Source organism: Triturus cristatus, chromosome 2_2 (genome assembly GCF_964204655.1).
Source record: "Triturus cristatus chromosome 2_2, aTriCri1.1, whole genome shotgun sequence".
Taxonomy (NCBI): domain Eukaryota; kingdom Metazoa; phylum Chordata; class Amphibia; order Caudata; family Salamandridae; genus Triturus; species Triturus cristatus.
In genome coordinates, this window is record NC_140582.1 from 845,743,563 (window position 1) to 845,764,736 (window position 21,174).

The window sequence follows — 21,174 nt, forward strand, 5'->3', positions numbered from 1 at the left end:
TTAGCCTGCAGGCAATTTGGTCATTTGGTTCATGACACTTTAGGTTATTCACTAAAAAGATATTCTGGAAGCACTGTGATGCCCTGGGCCCTACAGACACTTTATTCAAGACAGGCATTTTTTGCACATATCACTTTAAGGAGCAGATACCCTAAGTCCATTGGGAAAAGAGGTGGGGTAGCCCTGGGGTTTGCTATCTCGGTGCTCAGTACTAAGCGAAAACAGGTTACACAAAATGACTGACAATCTAGCCAAGAGGGAATTGTTGTGATGAATGAGTCTCGGATTCAAGGCATGAAATTAAAGGCCATATTGTTTAATGCTAATGGTCTAAATAATAAACGGAAAGTGAGAGCAATTCAAGATTGGATTAAAGCTCACTCTCCTGATATTGCTCTTCTTCAAGAAACCCACTGCTAGGAACGCTCAAAGCAAAGCTCTAGTAGGCTTAAAAAGTGGGCTGTGTTTGAGGGTATATCGAGTGATGAACCGCCCACAGGGTGTGACAATTTACATAAATATACACTTTAGGTTTGAGGTCAGTACCGCCCAAACGGATGAAGAGGTGAGGTAGGCATGGGTCAGTGGGCAAATAAATAGCTCAAGGGCCACATTTGCCACAATCTACACCCCACTTGCCGATGACCCAGTCCCACGGATTGATTTGATTCAATCATTAATGGCCATCTCTGGTAAATTGGCTCTGGGAGGAGATTTCAATTTTCTTCAAAATTCAGAGTTAGATTCGTCATCAAACACTCAGAAGCAAAATTAACCCCGAACTGCAAACATTTTGTCAGAATATGTGGATACATTAAACTAAATTGATCCGTGGAGAAATAAGCACCCAAGGCGGAGAGAATATACATGTAAATCAGGGAGATTCAAGTCCGCTGCCAGATTAGGTTATTTTTTTTACTTCCTACGATCTATGCCTAAGTAATTGAAACCACATACCAAATGGTTCTTCGAACCACTCATTAGTTATTATCTCGGTGATTGGATTAGAATTTGAGAGGTCTATGTGCAAATGGTCCTCTATTAGAATTAAATTATAAGATGAAACCTGGACCCACAAAATTAATAAGGAGATTCTTAGCTACTTTGAATCTAATAACAATAGTGCCAATGTGGAAATTGTCTGGGATGCTTATAAAGCCACAATTTGTGACCTTATAATCTCAAAGGATACAGCGGAAAAGAGACGCCTGAAGAAAAAGAGAATGGGATTAGAATGGGAATTGAGGCTGGCCACGGAAAGTTTTTTCGCTATAAGGCAGGCTAAACAGCTGATGCTATAGTACTATTATGAACAAGGTTTTATTTCAAATGGTGCCTACCTGCAAAAGACATATGAGGAGTGTGAATATGCCAGTAGAGTTTTAGCCTGCCAAGCTCGGGAGAGGAGGGCACAGAACACCATTACCGCACTCTATGAGGAACTAATCCCAGATCTCTAACCCCAAGCAGATTTATGATAATTTTTGACAACAATATGAGTATATTTATTTTCAAGATAAACCCAAGATAGGGTAACCTCATTTACGTTGAACCAAGTATATGGAGCAATCAAATCCATAGACAATGGCAAGGCTTATGGGGAGGATGGCATCCCTACTGTGATTTATAAGATTTTTTTTTATGCCCTTAATCAACAGGTTTTGACCCTTAGTAATCATATCATAAAGAGCGGTAACATCCCCCCATCTTTTAACACAGCTATCATAGTAAGCTTTCTTAAAACAGGCAAACATCTAGATAAAATTATTTCATACAGGCAAACCAGTCTGCTAAACACAGACCTCAAAATTGTTATGAAATCATTGGCCTGTCGTGTGAATAAGGTAGTCGGCACACTTATAAATAGGGATCAATCTGGCTTTATCTTAGGTAGACCGCTCTCTACTAATACGCATTTCTTAATTGAGGTTTTGGACCTCTTCAAACAATGACAAGGTCCGGCCCAAGTCCTATTATTAGATGTAGAGAAGGCTTTTGATTTGGTCTGCTAGAAGAGCCTTTTTTGTATTTTTGAGTAATTCAACTTTCCCCTTGATCTCATACATGTTTTACACAGAATGTACCAGGGCGCATCTGCACAACAAATAGTGAATTCAGTCAACATAGGTGTTTGCAAGGTCAAACTGGGAGCGAGATAGGGATGCTCCTTATCCTCTTTATTATTCATCATCTTTATAGAGACGCTTGTTATCACTATAAGGGGAGACCAAGTGATAGAACCACCAGTCAGGGGGATGTCCAAAATTAAACTGTACGGGGGCAATTTAGCACTTTTTTTATCTAAGCCTGGATATCCAGGAAATGGTTTTTATCTATTTCAATTGGTTGGCGGAAGTAAGATTAATAGGCTAAAAACTGAAATCCTCTAATGTAATTGCACTACAGACACCATAGCTTTAGAGTTCCGTCCTCTGCTAAACACACACAAGAGATATCTCGGTGATTACACCACAGATGATATAGGTAATCTTTTTGCTTTAAATTAGGCAACTCTAGTTAAAAAGGTTAAAGCATTATTTTTCAAGTCAACAGTGCAGCCCATTTCCATAATGGGCAGAGTTGCACTGATAAGGATGTCTGTTTTACCACTTTTTAATTTCTTATTCATTCCTTTGCCCTGCGTCTTGCAAATTAAATTTCTAAAGGAAATAGAAGGACTGTTTTCCACATTTGTTTGGGCTAATAAAACACCCAGAATAGTAATAAGCATTTTTTATAAGACATCCGCAGCTGGGGGTCAATTATCGTCTAATCTGAGGGAATATTATTTAGCAAGTTTTGCACATCTCCCCCATCGATTCTGCAACCCCCAGGCTCTGGGAGACCCAATGATAATGTTATCCTGTATCTTGTACTGCAGAAATATAACATCAATGTTTTTTTTACACTTAACCAAATCACCGAAAAAGCTTCGATACAAGCTTTTGCAGAGGCTGATAAAAAGGAAAGAACTATTGTTCAAATACTCCAAGATCCCAAAATTAATGGCTCAACCAAACTAGCGGCTTCTGTAGTAGGATCCCATCTGCTTCTAGATAAAACTACTGTTCATAGATGGGAGATCAATAGGTATTATGCTATCAGTGACTGTTTAAATCATACTTGGAAGGTATGGATGGACATAGAGCCAGGTATCAGATATGCAAAATAGTCAATACAGTGGTCTTTTATCCAAATTATACAGCTTTTAAAAGTCCTGGGGGCATATGTATCAAACGATTTTGTATTTGCAAATGCTGCGATTCGCAAAAAAACAGTGTTTGCGAATACAAAATCGCAAAATGAGATGTATGAGCCATTTTCGCATCGCATTATTAAGGAATCGCTAATTTTGCGATTCCTTAATTTTGCGTAAGCATTTAAGGAATCGCAAATTGCGTTTCCTTAAATGCTATGTAACACACACCCAAGTTGTGCGATTTCTCCTTAAGAAATCGCAAATTACCACCAACTTCAAGTTGGTGGTAATTTGCGATTTCTTTGAAAAATGCACTTTTTGGCATTTTTCAAAGTGCCATGTGGCGCCCATACATGCCCTGAGGGCATGTATGTGCGCCATATGCGCACACATGCTAATTTCAGGGGTGCATCAGGGTGTCATCATGACACCCTTGCACCTTTGAAATTATTCTCAATTTGCGATTAGCAAATTGCGATTCGCAATTTGACAATGACTTCCCATTCATTGCTATGGGCCTCCTGGCCCATAGAAATGAATGGGAAGGTATTCCTTAATTGTGATTTCGCAATTTGCTAATCGCAATTAAGGAATATTAAGAATTCGCAAAATATGTGCGAATTTTTAAATACATCCCGTTTTGCAATTCTCAAATAGCGATTCTCAAAAAATCTCTATTTGAGATTCACAAATGGAGATTTTGATACATATGCCCCCTGGACCCTATTTCTATCTCGAGAAGCCTGGGGCTATCAGAGGAGTTGAGAGTCCAGAACAAGTAGATCTGTAAAGTATTGGAAAGCACAAGAGAGGTGAGTGTCTAGGGAGGAAATGCGTATCACAAGTGAGACATGGAAGAAGATAAATCTATACAATTTCTTACTAGTAAGAGGGGCGAACCTCTGCCGGATTCAATTTTATACCAAATGGTTGCTCTACAGGACATCAACCCTATTGAATACAGTAAACCCTCAGCTTCCTATAAAGTGCTTCAGGTACTCAGCTGAGCTGAGGAACATTCATCTTGATATCGAACATAACAAAAAAGTTAATTTATCACCGTGTTGCAAGGTCCTTAATCGTCCAAAACTGGAGAACATCGTCAATACCAACATTTGAACACTGGAGGTCCAAAATGCTAACAACTAACGCAAGGTTATGTACTAAGGTCGGGCTCGTACAGTAAATTCTTAACGTTGTGAGGACATTTCAAATAGCCTAAACCTGTGCAGTAAGAGGAGTCAGGGGACATATGGTATTATTACATGTTGTGAGGGAAAGGAGATTAGTGTTACATAGTAGGATTTTCGTAACATCCTGAGTCGCTGGGGAAATCATGAACCATGTTGGGTTAGGTTATATATTCTTAGAGTAGTGGAAGGTTGGAATGAAATTTGCTAATGGGGATATTTTAATTTATTCTTTGGAATGGATTTTCTTTTTCTGTGGTCACGGGGTGATGAACCCGACGCTAAGTTACAAAGATGAATTTGTATCCGAACAAATATAAATAAAACATAAATTTGGTCTTATCATGAAATGGATTGTTTTTAAAAGATGTACGCAATGTCGAGCTAAATGCTGAAATATATGCGGCCATGCAACATGATGGGAAATCAATTGATTTTTAGCGTACTCTTCCAATAAAAAAATAAATAAATAAAGAATTGACCGATCAAAAAGCATACAGAGAAAAGTGTTAACTTTAATGACCCATCTAACTGTCAAAATAAGGGTCTGCTTATTTTGGCCAGATTTATTCAGGGTGAAGGTAGTGAAACGTGGTGTTGAACAGCCTACAATATATCGGATAAGTAGATATGGAAATCTAAATTCAAACAAATACTATATCTAGGGAGCCTTTTGTCCGCGAGTGCTCTGCAATTCCCAGAATGTATATTTGGATATATATTCAGCTTTATGTATAACAGCTAGCAAAGGGTCGATGGACAGATGGTAAACCCAACTGAACCATGTATCTGTTTTTATGTAGGTCTAATTATAGTGGTACTGTTTACAGCCATAAGTCAAATATAAATGTTCCTTTTGAAATACACCAGAAAAATGATTTAAATCCCTAGATTTGATCCAGACTGGACTAAGGTAATACCCACTCTTACAGGGATCCCCAAATTCCACCTGAATCCTCCGACAAGCTGTCCTTCATGTAGCTAATAAGCTAGTCATACGATCAAGGAAATTTGAACACAGCTCTCCTATTATGATCTCACTGATGTGACCTCCAATAGAAAAAAGATGCGTCTTTCATCTAGCACACATAAAGCACTCAACTCTGATACTCCTAAATAAATTTACCTCCAGATCACAAAAGGAGCCTATCACTTCTGGAGTCCGTCAGGGCGACGTACTTTTTCCTATCACCCTTAACTTTAAGTAGAGCCGCTTGGTGCTATACTTTCAACATCAAGATTCACCAATAGGAAGACTAAGAAGTGTTAAAAAAGGCCTTTTTCATCTACACACCCAGCATGTGGGACAACACCTCTATATCCATTAGAACTGCCTCAACTCTGTCTAACTTTAGGAGAGTTGAAGACTCTTTAAACACTACATCACAAAGCATTAACCGTCCACAACGCTGTGTCCGCTCATTTCATTCGCTGACTTTATGATTGTCTTAGACCGGTGCCTTTTGAGTAAGTTCACACTATAAAATATCAAATACATACTTCAGGAAAATGCTACTTATTGCATGATCACCCATATTTTTGGTCTCATATGGCTGGTTTTTACAACTATGCACTGGAACTCTGCTAACCAGGCCCCAGTGCATGTGCTCTGACCCTGAAACACATGCAAAAACTGGCTATAATCCTAATTGGCCTATAAAACTTACCTGTAAGTCCTTAGTATATGGTACAAAGTCTACCCTTGGCCTGTAAGATATATGTCCTTAGTGGACTGCAGCACACATTATGTCACCACTAGAGTTACAGTGCAAAACATGACTGCTGGCCTACCACTGTAGCCTGTCTGTATAGGTTTTAAACTGAAAGTTTGACATGCCAAATTAACCAATTTTGCCAGGCCTAAACCGTTTTCTAAAATATTAATAAGTCACCCCTAGGCAGGCCTTAAGTGCCAATAGGTGTAGGTATTTAAAGGTAGGAATGTGCAAATTTACATGCCCTTACCGGGACAAAGCCCTAAAAGCTATTTTAAAAGTTCCTGTTATATAGGAAGCCATAGAGATACAATATTAAATGTAATATTGATACCGCTGCCTAGGAACAAGCAACAAAGTTAATTCTTGGACTTTTAAAATATTTATTCCATGCCCAATTCACTGGCAAAGTCGGATTTGTAATAAATAGTTTTTAAAAGGTCACCTTTTACCTGCCTAACGCCTCTAGAAGCCCATTTGCATGAGTTTTCAGCCGTCATTTAGGAGCTAGATAGCCCCTTGATGAGGTATGAACTGGCTCATAGAGCTGAGACAAAGGTCTTGGGCGTGTTTCCTGTTCCTCTGACAGGCTGAGCATCTGGGCTGTACCCAGGAACTTCACATCAGGAGGCCTAGCTTGTCACAAATGCATGTAGCTAACATTTGGGCTTGCCCCATCCTTTGTTCACCTAGTCACCAATCCCAGTGGGAGAGGAGCTGTCTCATAGCGAGTTTTAGGGGACCACACAAAAGGGGTTTCTCATTTCCCTGGCCAATCCTCCAGGTTAAGCACAGGAACTCAGTAGAGAGGAACACTGTGGGATTGTTTAAAGTAGAGCAAACTGGAAGTGCTGCAAATGTGGGTAGTTACCCTTGGGAACTTTTTTCCTATTGCTTAGGGAAGGATCAGGAGTTGCATCCACACATAGGCCGGGCCTGATCCCACTTGTACCCAAGTGAAAGAAGAGGATTCAAATCGTAAGCTGACTGACCTCCTTTTAAGCTACAGTGACAACAAGCCCTTCTCCTCAAGAGTCGAGCTGGCCAGTTCTAACTGGACCTGCCCTGAACCCTCTTGGTGATTGCTGCTATAGTGAGTCTTGACCTCCATGTGCTGGTCCTGTGGTCCATGGCTGAGTCAATATCTACTGCTCCTAATATCCTTAAAAACCTGGTACTTAAAAACGTTTTGCCTCAAAGACCTACTGGAGGACCGCAACAAAAATACCAAGTCAATCTGACAAAGGTGTGTTGCCGCTGGGTGAACGATTCAGGGAGCTACCACTCTGAACTTTTAAGCAGCAGCGAATCCAATTCAGCAGGACATTGGTGAGAAGTTATCCATCCTTCATTGACTACAGCCTTTAGCCTTGCAATACTGGAGGAACCCAAGCTCGAAAAAAGGGAGTACGTCTGAAGTGAGAAATCTTCACAAGGTGCCGGAGCCAAAAGTATCCAGGCGATGCAGGGCCTTCCTTGGGTGCAATTGTTTATAATTTCTCCCACCGAGAGCTTTCCTTCCAAAAGCCAACAGAATTATTGACGTCAACAGCTTTATCATCAAACCACTATCGGGTCTCGTGCAGCCCTTCTCACCCAGAGCCTGCTGCCTTGCCCCGCTGAGGATTTTTTACTTCCATTTCAGAGACTAAGTCAGAGTATAAAACTTACAACTGGGACACACCTGGTTTCTGTTTCTGATCAGTGCTCCATCACAGTTGGCATTAAATCACACCCAAGTACCAGTCAAGCACAACCACGTGACTGCATTTGGTGTCTAACGCTTTTCAGTGATATTTCAATTCAGAACTTTTAAAATTCATATTTCTAGGTCCCATTATTGGATTTGTCAGTATGGTGTCATTTTGCTTTTGAAATTAGTACCTATTTTTATCAATTGGACTTATATTTTTATCCCATTGTGTTTTTGACATTGTTTTTAAACTGTTTTGGTACTTCTAAATGCTTTACACATTTTTTAAGTTAAGCCTGCCTGCTCTGTGCCATAGCCACCAGGGGTTGAGCTCAGATTGAAATTACTGAAACCTTTATAGAACATAAAACGATTAGTGATATTAATAATTGTGGTGGACTACACCTCAACTAATAATCCACTTTCTCACACATACCAGAAACTGATAATCTCAGGATGTCATTACCGCCTTGGGCACTAAGACAGCCTTCTTAAAATACCAGCCTTTAAGAAGACAAGAACCCAACATTCTTCTTGGGAAGCAACCCCATTGTGTGGAACTCTATTCCACCAACAATTGAGAAAATCTCCTAGCATACAAAGTTTAAAAGAGTTGAAAATCCTTCCACTTCAATGTTATTTCCAGCTACTAACAGCAGACAATGAGTTGCAATACTGCCTTAACCAAATCTCTCCCCAAGATCGCCAATGCCAGAATCTTTCTATGCAGTATTTGTCCTTGTAGATATGGTAATTCTTTTTATTAAGGTTAGCACGCTAAGACCCTGCTTGTGTGTTTCGTTTTAGTATGATGTACAACCTATGCAAATGTACTGGATGTTTTCTACTTCTACTGCTCAACCACTACTAGATAAAGTACTCTGCCACCACTGGCTCTTATCAGCACTAAATATAAAACTGATCAATATAATTAATAAACATCATATTAACCCAGGTAAATAACAGTGCAACATTTGTCCATGCCCTACGTAGAACACGGGGGTGGAATATCTCATCAGGGCAACAAATACTGTACAATTGCTTTACACGGTCATCAGTCAGAATAACAGATGACAAAATGGAAAAATGAAGTGGCAGTGTAACCAAATCTGATTTTTACTGCCATACTTTCAGTTAGCTAAATTAGCAGATTTTTCAATTAGAACATTTTTGTATTTGAGAAAAAAGTTTCACAATTTTGACTTTACGTCGATTTATGTTTTTCTTTACTAGTAATTGACATTTAAGTACTTATACTACTTTCTCAAGAATGCATTAATAACTTTCATAACATTAAAAGATTTGGCAGATTCATACAAATTGTGATAGTAATTGAAATATAAATGGAGGATGATTTTCTAAATAACTATCTTTAAAGTAAGCTTGCATTTTGAAAACAAATAAAAATCATTACAGCCCCATGTTTCAAGCAGGCTGTACCACAAAATTTGGTATGCAATAGTACAAATTTGGCAATGTCGTAGGAGCATAAACAAAAAGCTCAGAAACTAAAAATTAATTACATTATAGATAATTAAATTAAACAAATTGTGGCTTTATGCACAATGTAGAATATACATTCAGGGGTCTATGTTACAAAGCAATTTCTGCAGTTTGAGTGGTGAAATTGTTCATCATGGTTACCAAGCATCATAAGTTTAAAATTTTGTAAAATAGCAACACATAAATAACGTACTTCTCTTCCACAATTTCTCTGTAGGTCTTAATGCTTTTCCGTCGCTCGCTTAATGCATCCTCGCCACTCAGCACTTTCTCCATTTTCTTTCTTTCTTCCTCTTTTTTTATTAGGTCCTGAGACGCACTTCTTCTGCGAGTTTTCCAACGGGCAAGATCCTACATAGATACAGAAATTAACAATTGCACCGGCATTTCAATTTAATGTAAACAACTTATTCATAGTTACAAATACTGCTGATCTAGCAGTAAAGGCTCTCTAGTTAAAGTACAAACTCAATTTCATGGTCTAGGCTGTAACTCTGGCCCCTTTTACTCCTGTCAACCAACTTGTATCGTATGCACTGGGGCAACAAATCATTTTTGGGGAAGATTTTGAAAAGTTGATGTCTGTCTGTTTATTTGAAAAGTTGAAATTGAATTCAGCACTTGTTAAAACACCTCAAAAAAATAAAATGTATGCATAGATTAACACCTACACAAATTCACGGTATCAGGAAATCCAAACAAAATATAAAACTCAAACTCAATGTATTGTGGAAATGTCCTCATGCCTACAAATGCAGTAAGGATCATACTAAACTGGGAAGTTTATGGCCGATTTGATTTACTTGCTTTCAGGTGGCATTTAATGCTCTACCTTTAATTTTATCACTCACAGAGATCCTTCATCATCTGTGAAGAGAGCATTTTATCGGACTGCAATTACCACTGCTGCCAGAGGCCCCAGCCTGGAAAACTGGTGTATCCTGTATTCTGTTTCAGTCACCCGAGTGGTAGTTCTGTTGTCTAAGCAAAAGTTACTTACCTTCGGTTACGATACATCTGTAAGAGACATATATTAGTTATAGATTTCTTACCTTAGAATGACCCCCAGGCGTCAGGCTGGATCTGGAGAATTTTTCTTCAGCAGTGCCCCTGCGAGTCGGTAGGTCGCATCAGTCGACTCCGTGTTCGTCGTTGGAGTCATGAATGTCGGAATGACGTTGCGGTATCTACTTCGACACAGCCCCTGCACGCCAGTTCTTTACACAACATTCCACGCCAGAGGCGCAGAGCCATGCAAGACACTAACCACTGGTGCACAAAAATAGGGCACTGAAAGGGAGTCCCTTTACACTAGATGTCAGTTGGCAGAACGGGGAGGATGGGTGGGGCGGTAAGGAATCCATAACTAATATATGTCCCTTACAGATATATCGTTACCGAAGGTAGTAACTTGTTCATCTGAAAGAGACTATTAGTTATGGTTACCTTACCTTGGAATAGATACCCCAGCAATACCAACCCCGGAGGTGGGTCTGCAAACTAAGTTCACATCAGAAAGTCCTGAAGAACTGAAAGACCAAAGAAACTGTCTCTCCGGATTTGGCTGTTCAGGCAGTAATGTTTAGTGAACGTGTGCAATGAAGACCACGTGGCTGCCTGGCAAATGTCATGAAGGGGAACTCCACGTCCCAAAGCCGTTGTGGAATGGTCGCGCAACCCTACTGGAGGCTCTTTTTTCACCAAGGAATAGCAAATTTTAATGTAAAGAATGACCCATCGAGAGATAATCCATTTTTGCACGGCCCGACATTTCTTGGCGCCCACATAGCCAACAGAGAGCTGATCATCCACCCGGAATTGTTTTGTGCAATCCAGATATACTGAAAGCGCACATTTTGGATCCAGACGAAGGAGCCTCTCCTCCTCTTTAGAAGGATGCGCGGGGTGGGAAGAAGGTGGGCATAGTGATGGTCTGTCCTATGTGGAAAGAGATAACCTCTTTTGGAAGAAAGGAAGGCCTAGTGCGAAGGACAACCTTGTCCGGATGAACAGCCAGGAAAGGAAGTTTTGAAGAAATAGCATAAAGCTCACTCACCCTGCGAGCAGAGGTAATGGCAAACAAAAAGGCAGTTTTGAGTGTCAAAAGTGTGAGAGGACAGTTATATAGTGGCTCGAAAGGAGCGCACATAAGGTAAGTCAGAACAAGATTCAAGTCCCACTGGGGCATTACGAAAAGAATAGGAGGAAACAGGTGAGTAATGCCCTTAGGGAAGCGATTTACAACAGAGGACTTGAAAAGAGAAGGTTGATCTGGAAGGCGAAGAAAGGCCGAAATGGCCAAAAGATAGCCCTTGGGAGTGCCCAGAGCAGAGCCCTGCTGGGCCAAGGAAAGAATGAAGAGGAGAACCTCTGAAAGAGGGGCAGAAAGGGGATCCACAGCCTTTGCTGTGCACCAAGCTACAAATTGTTCCATCTACAGGCGTATACCGTTTTGATGGAGGGACGCCTGGCTGCCAAGATAACGTTACAGACTTCCGGAGGGAAGTCGACAGCTGTCAACTGTCACCGCTCAATCTCCACGCAAGGAGGTGGAGGCTGGACAGGTTCGGGTGGAGGACCATCCCCTGCTGCTATGACAGAAGAACCTCCAGAAGGGGCAGTCTGATTGGAGGATCGATGGCCTTGTTCAAGAGCTCAAGATACCAGACTCTTCATGCCCAGTCCGGAGATACAAGAATGACATGGGCCCGGTCGCGCTTGATCATCTTCTGCACTCTGAGCAGAAGTGGAAAGGTGTATAGAAGACCGCAACTCCACTTATGATTAAAAGTGTCGCCTAGCAAGTGCCGCCTTGGAAATTCCAACGCACAGAACTGCTGACATAGTGCGTTCTCTTTGGTGGCGAATAGATATAACCAAGGCTCTCCCCACTGCTGAAAGAGACCTTGCACCACCTCCGAGTGAAGACGCCTTTCGTAATCCATCATGCACCAGCGGATGAGTTTTCCGCCCTGGCGTTCAAGGAACCCGCCAGGTGTTGAACCACCAGGGACATGCCCTGATGTTCCAGCCACTTCCAGAGATGTAGTCCCTCCAGACATAGGCTCCACGACCCTACCCCGCCCTGTTTGTTGCAATACCACATGGCGGTGGTGTTGCCCGTGAACACCTGCACTACTCTTCCCTTGACAGAAGGAAGGAATGCCTTCAGTGCAAGACAAGTTGCCCAGAGCTTCACAAGATTGATGTGGAGCCCAGACTCCGCTGGAGACCCGAGGCCTCTGATCTCCACCTCCCCCATGTGGCCGCCCCACCCAGGAAGTGATGCATCCTTCACCACTGTGAACTCTGGTTGGAGAAGGGAGAAGGATCTGCTGCTGACCCAATCTTGGTCCGTTAGCCACCACTGCAATTGGTGTGCAGTGACCACCGAGATCTGGACGGAATTGGAAAGATTCCCGATGCTGTGCCCACAGGAACTTCAGGTCCCACTGCAGAGCCTGCATATGCCACCCGACATAGTCCACCAGCAGGATGCAGGAAGCCATGAGGCCCAACAGCCTCAGAGTCCTTCTGATTAAAACCCGGGATAGAGGATGAAAGATCGGAATCATAGCCCGAACATCCCGAACCGGCTGCTCTGGAGGTTAGGCCCGAAATTGCACTGTGTCCACAACCGCCCTGATGAAAAGGATCTTCTGAGAGGGAAACAGGTGTGACTTTGGCACGTTGATAGTGAACCCCAGCGAATGTAGGAGGTCCGCCATAGTCTGGAAGTGGAAGAAGACAGCCTGGGTGAGCTCGCCTTCGACAGCCAGTTGTCGAGATAGGGAAAGATTGGAACCCCTGATCTGCGCAGATGAGCCGCAACCACCACCATCACTTTCGTGAACACCCAAGGGGCGCTGGTATGGCCAAAAGGGAGCACGGTGAACTGAAAATGCTCGTGGCCTACCATGAACAGTAGGTAACGCGGGTGGGCAGGCAGGATGGGGATATGAAGATAGGCGTCCTGTAAGTCCAACGCTACCATCTAGTCTCTAGGGTTGAGGGCAGACAGGACCTGAGCCAGTGTCAATATTTTGAACTTCTTTCGGAGGAAGCGGTTGACGTCCCTGAGATCCAAGATAGGACACAGGCCTTTGTCCTTCTTGGGTACCAGGAAGTAGTGGGAATAACAACAACAACCTACTTCTCGCACAGGCACTCACTCGATGGCTCCCTTGGCCAAGAGAGCAGTAACTTCCTGACAGAGAAGGGCCAAGTGAACTTTCGACATGCAATGGAAGGCAGGTGGCATTGAGGGAGGGGTAATCTCGAAGGGGAGGTAGTAGCCCCTTCAGATAATCTGCAATACCCACCTGTCCCACGTGATGTTGAGCCAGTGGGGGAGGTGATGGCCAATCCTGCCACCCACGAGCCACTGGTGGCCCTGAAAAGTAGGACTAGGAGGGCTTTGAGGCTGCTGCAGAGGGGGCGCTGGTGGACTGGCCCGTTCGCTGCTACCGGACCCACGATGCTGGGTCCCACGTCCCCGGCCGCGCAGAGGCTGGACAGCTTGCACAGGCCCGGGGCTCTGAGCGGAACGTTGTAGGGTACCTTTTCCGTAGACACGAAAGGGGCAAAAAGCAGACTGCGCAGGGGCTAGAGGTGGTAGCGAGGCCCAAGGATCTGGCCCTAGCCCTCGAATCCATAAAGCGCTCAAGCGCGTTGTCCCCTCTGTCGCCAAACAAGCGACGGACATCAAAGGGCATGTCCAAAAGAGTTGATTGGACATCACCCGAAAAGCCAGTGGCCCTGAGCCAGGTGTAGCTTCTCAGGGCTACCAACATTGAAATCGTACTGCCTAGCGAGTCGGCGGTGTCCAGACCACATCGTATGGTGAACTCCGCTGCGTCTCTACCCTCAGCAACTGCACAGGAGAGCATGGCCCGGGCCTCCTCAGAGCACTGTGGCAGCACTTGAGCAGCCGTATCCCATACAGAATGGGAGTAACGGCCCAAGAGACATGCATTGTTCACCGACCGCAGTCCAAAGCTGGCAGAAGAAAACATCTTCTCAAGATGGTCCAGCTTCTTGGATTCCCTATCAGGTGGAACAGTAGGGAATGCGCCCTTTGAAGTGGAGGCCTGGACCACCAAGTTTTCGGGGGTAGGGTGTTGGGAGAGGAAACTAGGGTCACCTGGGGCCGAACTGTGGCATCGGGCAATCATCCTATCCACAGGAGCCCCTGTGCTGGGCTTGGACCAGGGACCCAGAAGGATGTCTCTGAGGGCCGCAGTGAACAGCAGCAGGGGCTCCGAAGAGGCCGCTGACAGTTGAAGCACCTTGGTCAGGAGGTTAGTCCTGACCGCCATCGTAGGAAGCTCAAGGTTTAAGGCCTCAGCCGCCCTACGCAACACCACAGTGTAAGAGGCACCCTCTTCTGTAGCCATGGTAGGGGGAGAAAGCATGCCAAGGTCTGGAGAAGTGTCCAGACCACTGGCTTCACCCAACTCCTCTCTCCAGTCCGGTTCTTCCAACTGGTGTGCCAGGGGATCCACAGGGGATCCACAGACCCCTTCCACCCTTCACCCTCCTCTGGTAGCCACTCAGGGTGATAGGGAACACCAGGGGAGAACAGAGGTACAAAAGTACCAGTCGACACCAGTCCGGCTCTGTGTCCATGTAGAGGGGTCGGTTGGGGATACAACCGGCGTCGGAAGGGCCGAAGTCAGAGGAGGCGTCATAAGGTCGACCGGCGCAGATCCGGATCCAGGCCTGGATCCCTGGGGGTCCTGCTGCACCGGGGCTGAAGCTGCCGGCATCGAAGTCCTAGAACCCCCAGCCGAGTATGCAGGGCCCTAAGGGGAGCCGCGGAGTCGGGCTGCCCAGAGATGAAGTGAAGGGCTTCGTAAAAACCACAAACTTGGGCGGGGGTCGCTCCGGCTCTCGGGAAGGGGGGGAAAGCTCGGAGTCGACCCAACAGGCTCCATGGGCGGAGTCGGATGACTACCTTCCCCATCCAGCGTCAGCCGACGAGAATGCAAAGAGCGACGATGCTTCTTCGCCTTCTTTTTGTGCTTCAACTTACACGAAGACTTCGACAAGGAGTGGTGCTGATGGCTCTGAGACCGGTCCCACGACCTCCCTCTCGACCGGGACCTCAGGCGGCATGAAACCGACTGCCGGGCTTCCAGAAGCTTACGGGACCACTCCCACAAAGACTTCGGGGTCATGGCCCGACAGTCAAAGCACGACTTCAGGTCGTGATCACGCTCCAGACACCAGAGGTATACTAGATGTGGGTCCATCACAGACATCAGCTTGTGGCAGGAGCCACAAGGCTTGACGCTGGTTCGCCTATGTGACATCCCTGTGCACCAGGAGTCGAACAACTCGAAAAAGAGGTCGAAAAAAGTCGAAAAAAGACAGTCAGAAAGTGACTAGGGGTACCGCTCTCTCCGGATCTGCGCTGGCTGGTGCGGAAAAAGAAAGAACTGACGTCAATGAGCAGGGGCGGCGTCTAAGTAGATACCACAACGTCATTCCGTCAATCACGACGCCAACGACGAACGAGGAGTCGACCGATGCCACCTACTGACGCGCAGGGGTTGTGATGAAAAAGAATTCTGCTGATCCAGTCTGACGCCTAGGGGTAATTCTAAGGTAAGGAATCCATAACGAATAGTCTCCTTCAGATGCATCTATCCGCAATGATGGATAGGTGTACTACCAACAGTCTAATACTGTGACATCTATGTAACGTAGTGCTGTACACAGTTTGAAAAATGATAGACGCTATGTCAAAGTGGGCACCCAATTTATATTAACTGACTGTAAAACAAATGTACTGAATATGCACAGCTGTCCCAATTTATTGAAATATTTCTTGGAAGTGGGTTCCACAAACACCTGGAAAATGGAAGGCTTGCTTGGCATACCATAAACATTTTGGATCTTTCTCTGTGTACTCTCAAACTCTCTAAAGAGCAGAGCATTCCTCAGGCCTCCCTGGAAGGGGTTTGGGCTTGCTCACTTTACATGACTGGTACAATTACGGGTGACAATGTATAGCCTACTGCTTTGAAAGTTGGTCAGTCAACTCTAATGAATCTAGACCCTTACTCTGAAGTAAACCTGTGTTGAGAATTGTAGAAATCCATTGTTGAAAGCGCTGAGGTTATATCCCCATCACGATATATGTGCTTCTCAAACCCAGCCATAAGCAAACCCAATATAAATCAGTGTCAACAAACCACCAAAAGTCCAGTTCATATAATACTTTCTGTGCAGAAAATGAGGGATCCAGCTGGTATTTCTGCGATGGATCTGGGATCCGGTGACCCAGTGAAATATGCTGAATTTGTCCTGGTGTAATATTCTGACAACGGGACAAAAGCGAGCAGCGCCCGCACGTTGCCTGCTTAATATTCGAAGCAGCAAGGCAGAGAGGGGGTTTTATTTTCACTTTCAGTAGAGCCCAAAACAAAGGCCAGATTTAAAGGGTAATCACTTCTCCTTTTGTTCAAGTATCACCCTGGCTGGGAGCTATCTGGAGCCTATCACCTAGATACCAATGCAATGGAGGAAACCAAAGGCCCAAAGTGTGGTATCCCTTCACAAGCACTTAAACTATAATTTAGAGGCAGTGTTCGACATAAACAATGGCAATTAATGTGTAACTCACATTACCTAAACTATGGCTAGACCGCTAGAAGGGTTGAACCTGAAATGTATGCTCTTTAACAATCATTTCTGAAGTTTTGCTGAGCATTTGGAAATCTTGTATCAACTCCAAAAACAGATAATCTTATCTTACTTTACTTGTTCAATCTGTTAGCAGCTTGCCCAGGGCCCGAAGTTCACGAGTCACAACCACCGGCACTATCACAAGGGGAGTCGGAGAGTCAAGACTCTAGTCGAGTCGATGTGACAACTCAGTCTTACACGACCTCGCCTGCCCTGCGGCCCGCCTGAAATCCAGCCGTCCGACTAAGTCAGAGACTGACAATTAAGTGAAGTAATTCACTCACAGCCCGGTTCCAAACTTGCATTGATTCTAGTCAGTCACTCTAGAGTCTTGATACCCAGCACCAGAGCAGCAGGCAAAAATCACACTCGACTCTCACTCCGAGGCCGCACCAGCGCGGCATTTACTGCCATGTGGGGGCTGGCCAATAATTTTTGATAGGGTCGTCATCATTGGTAGCATTTTCACGTCTACCAAATTGACTGCGCTGGGACGCAGTATGCAGTCTCAAACACCGTGGTACACATAGTGCACCAGGCACTGCATACTCAGCTAGGGTAGGGTAGGTTGCAGCAGGTGCGCGCTTGCACTTACATGTGCTGCTAGCTGCAGCATGTGTCTTTAGTCACTGTCCAATCATGCCCAGGCATGCCGTGCACACTTTGTGCTCATTCGCTCAGCTTCCTGGTACAGGCCCGCAGCAGATACATTCAATGTATCAAATCAAGGACTTCGCTAGACGGCCCGGCCTCATCATAGCAACGAGCGAGACAAGTTCTTTCCCTCACCCAGGTCCAGCTTGCAGACCATCATGATGTCTCTGCAGGCAGACCTTCAGCACAACAGTGCAATCAAGCGCTGCTCACACTGAGGCAGATTTTATGCCACCAAAGCGCTTGCCAAGGCTAACAAACAGCCAGGTTGGCTTAGGGGTCGCAGCTGCGACCCCTGGTGACCCCCTAATTGCGGCCATGCATGTAGTAAGTGTTCAAATGTCAGTCACTACAAGGGGATACAACATAGGAGTGCCTAGACTGAGCCTAAAACCACTCATGCTGCAAACTGCGAGGAGACATGTTAGCAGAAGCAAGTTACCAATCTCTAGAAATTGTTACCGCAGTTATCTCGCCTAAATGGAGCACATTCCTGTACACCTCAGTGGCTAAAAACACAAGCTGGGAGTAGAGACCCACTGGCTCGTGGGCTGGTGTGGCAGCACCCGCGGTGCAATGCTCCTGGGATTGTAGTGAACTCCAGATGCCTCTCGTTAGAGCAGAATGATATCTATCAAGGCATCAGGCCCACTGTACAGCGAGCCTGAAGCGAAGGATGATGCCTTTGTCTCTTTACAGCGCCCGTGTGACTGCAGAACATTTATGCAGCTTGGGAAGCAGCATTTTTAGGAAATGAAAACTCTGCCCTTCCCCAGTCTCGTTTCCTCTCCTGTCAACAGCTCACACACCCTCACTTCAACAAATTATTCATGGCCAATAGCTCAAAAGTCTGAACTAAGAGGAATGTTGAAGCGAATGTTTTGTTTCGGAAACCATGGGCCCTTTGTCCATACTTGTTGCGTTCAACTCTGCATCGGAGCAAAAACACAAAAGCCTTTCTGGGGCACTCTGCAAAGCAGAGAAAATAAGTTACTTTAAATTATCCATTTCCATTTAACTCTGAAAAAACATCTATTCAAAAACGAAGAAGTGTTTTCATATACCAGCTGAACTAACAGAATGTATTACTTTAGTTTAGAGCCTGGGTACTCGCAAACACTTCCCCAGAGGGCCAAAATGTTTGATCTGTTATGTGACCGAGGTCCACATTGATGCCAGTAGGATGGTGGTTGGGGCTGGGGCAGAACGGATGGCTGGGGGTGGGGAGGTTAGGGGTATGGTGAAGCTAAATCTATATATCGAGGGGCTGAATTGCACACTGTGAAATCAGGAGACTTGGGATTAATCCCGGCTTACCACTTACCAAATTGTGTGATCCTAGGCAAATGTTTTATTTCACTTCCCCGCCTTTTTCTTCGCTATAACATATAAGAGGACCTCGAAATATATGACTTCAGGATGTGCACTTTACAAAACCTTCTCCTGTGTTTGATTTAAACTGTAATGTTGTTTACGTATAAAAAGAACCCAGGCCGCCCAGAGGGTGCACGTTTCACCTGACTTGCCGCTTAATTCACAATTGGCATTGTTGTCAAGGTGGGGGTGGCGGGGGGGGGGGGGGCAAATCTTTCTAAATTCATGTTTGAAAACTATAAAATATGACTTCTCAATACACCAATATAATCTCATATACTAAAGAGAAATGGATCTGCATGTTAATGAAATACACTTTTGAAAAGAGTATCATATTTTTACAGGCTTATTGCAAGATGTCTTCACTTTACCTTTAAACAAATGCTTACCCGTTTATTTAAAAAAATGTAATGTTCGTGTTGAGTCAAGTAAACAACAGCCCAGGTCTGCTGTTGACCAGGGGGCCACATGTAAAGGCCAGGGGGGCGCATGTAAAGGCCAGGAGGACCGCCTGCAGCCCCCGGTCCGTACTTTGAGAATCACTAGCTACAGCATGGATGACCCGCGTCTGCCATTAACATCCATCTTGCATTAGCTGGAACATCTCAAATCAATCTGAAAACCAAGGATTCTGCAACATATTTTTAAATAACTTATTTCTCCACTTTATTTATATTAAGCACCCACAGCACTGTGGAAGTGATGAGTAATGAAAACAATGGAAATATATCCATTCATTCATTCATTGTACAGGACACAATCAAGAAGCATGACCAAACTTCCACATCATTTTTTGGCGGTTGTAAGGCCTGGAAAAATAGGGCGCTCAGGGCGGGGTATTTTCCTGGGACTGGGAATATCAGACAATCCAGAGTTTGATGGAACAACCGACTACTGTTAAGTTTTGCATTTTTGTGACCACTTTTCCCAATGCAAATTGTGACAGGTGATTACCGTCAAAATTAGCGCAAGGGAAAAAACCTCATGAATGCATTAAATCTTGCTTACAATCCTGATTTCGATAAATACTCCTTTTTGTGTACAAATTGGAAATACAGAGGCGCTCATAATGATGCTTTCAAACTAAAACCTTCCCTCGGATTGTTAAAACCAGACATGCAGTTGCAAACGTTTTTTCATGCTTGAATCTAAGCAAAAGGAAGGAGTTTGCAAATTTTCAGACAGACAGACCAATTGATCCATTTACCCAACACGCGTTCCTTCAGCTAGTTTCTGTGAGGTCCTTCCACTAGCAGTAAAAGGCTTGACCGCTCACAAACTGCCCAAACTCACCCACTTTAAAGAGTCCATTGTCTGTGTTATCACCAGCCAGCAGAGGCATCAAAATGATGCTTTATAACCACACTGCAATGTTGTGTACCTCCTTCAGCACTAGCAACCACAGGGCACAGATGGCTTAGTTGGAAATTATTTTGCTAAGCAGAGGTTAGGTTTGTGACTGTGATTCTGAGATGTCTTCTTCTGAGCAACAGACAGTATAAGAATGCGGTCAGTGGGGTTTGTCAGAATTAGGTACATGGCTCTGAAGGGTACTGCTGACCTAAGCCAATAGCGGAGTTCCAGAGCATAAGGTGATGGGATTCCAAGTGGGCCTCTTTCACAAAGGCTTTTTATGTGGTCTCATAATAAACATTTCCTGTGGCCAGGAAATCTGCTAACCTTCGACTTACTTTGCTGTTTCCTCAATGGCACACATTGGATTTCAAATAAAGACTTGCAAGAAGCAGACAGTAACAACAACATACCAATTAATGCAACTTCAAATGCAGGCTGTAGTGAAAAGGAGAGCAGAACATATGAACTGGTGAACAGAAAGAATATATGCTCGATATTGGCTGCACTGGCAGGAGCTCATTTACAAGGTCCAGAGCTTTCAAGCACGAAGATGCAAGCCCTGTAGTGTTTAGAAAATACGTTATCATCCATGGTATGTTATGGTGTGTCATTGGTTTTTAAAAATGTTTTATAGCTTGCTAATCATCCATGGGGTATCCAGGCACTCTGTAGCTTGTGTATGATACGAGGCAAGCCCCGGGGGGCTCACTCGAAAAGCCAGGTTTTCAGCTTCTTGCGAAAGTCTAGAAGAGAGGAGGCTGCTCTGATGGGTGGGGGTGAGGTCGCTGCAGACTTTAG

General features: G+C 44.4%; 1 protein-coding gene across 11 annotated transcripts in view; it reads right to left on the reverse strand.

The window, feature by feature from the left end:
- The window catches only part of LIMCH1 (LIM and calponin homology domains 1), an 860,130-nt gene that overhangs the window by 184,290 nt on the left and 654,666 nt on the right, over window positions 1-21,174 (reverse strand). For all 11 annotated transcript variants that reach the window (XM_085642190.1, XM_085642189.1, XM_085642188.1 and 8 more), the window contains one exon: window positions 9,494-9,651. In XM_085642190.1, coding sequence (XP_085498316.1) covers window positions 9,494-9,651 — 158 coding nt within the window. The remainder of the gene's footprint in view (window positions 1-9,493; window positions 9,652-21,174) is intronic.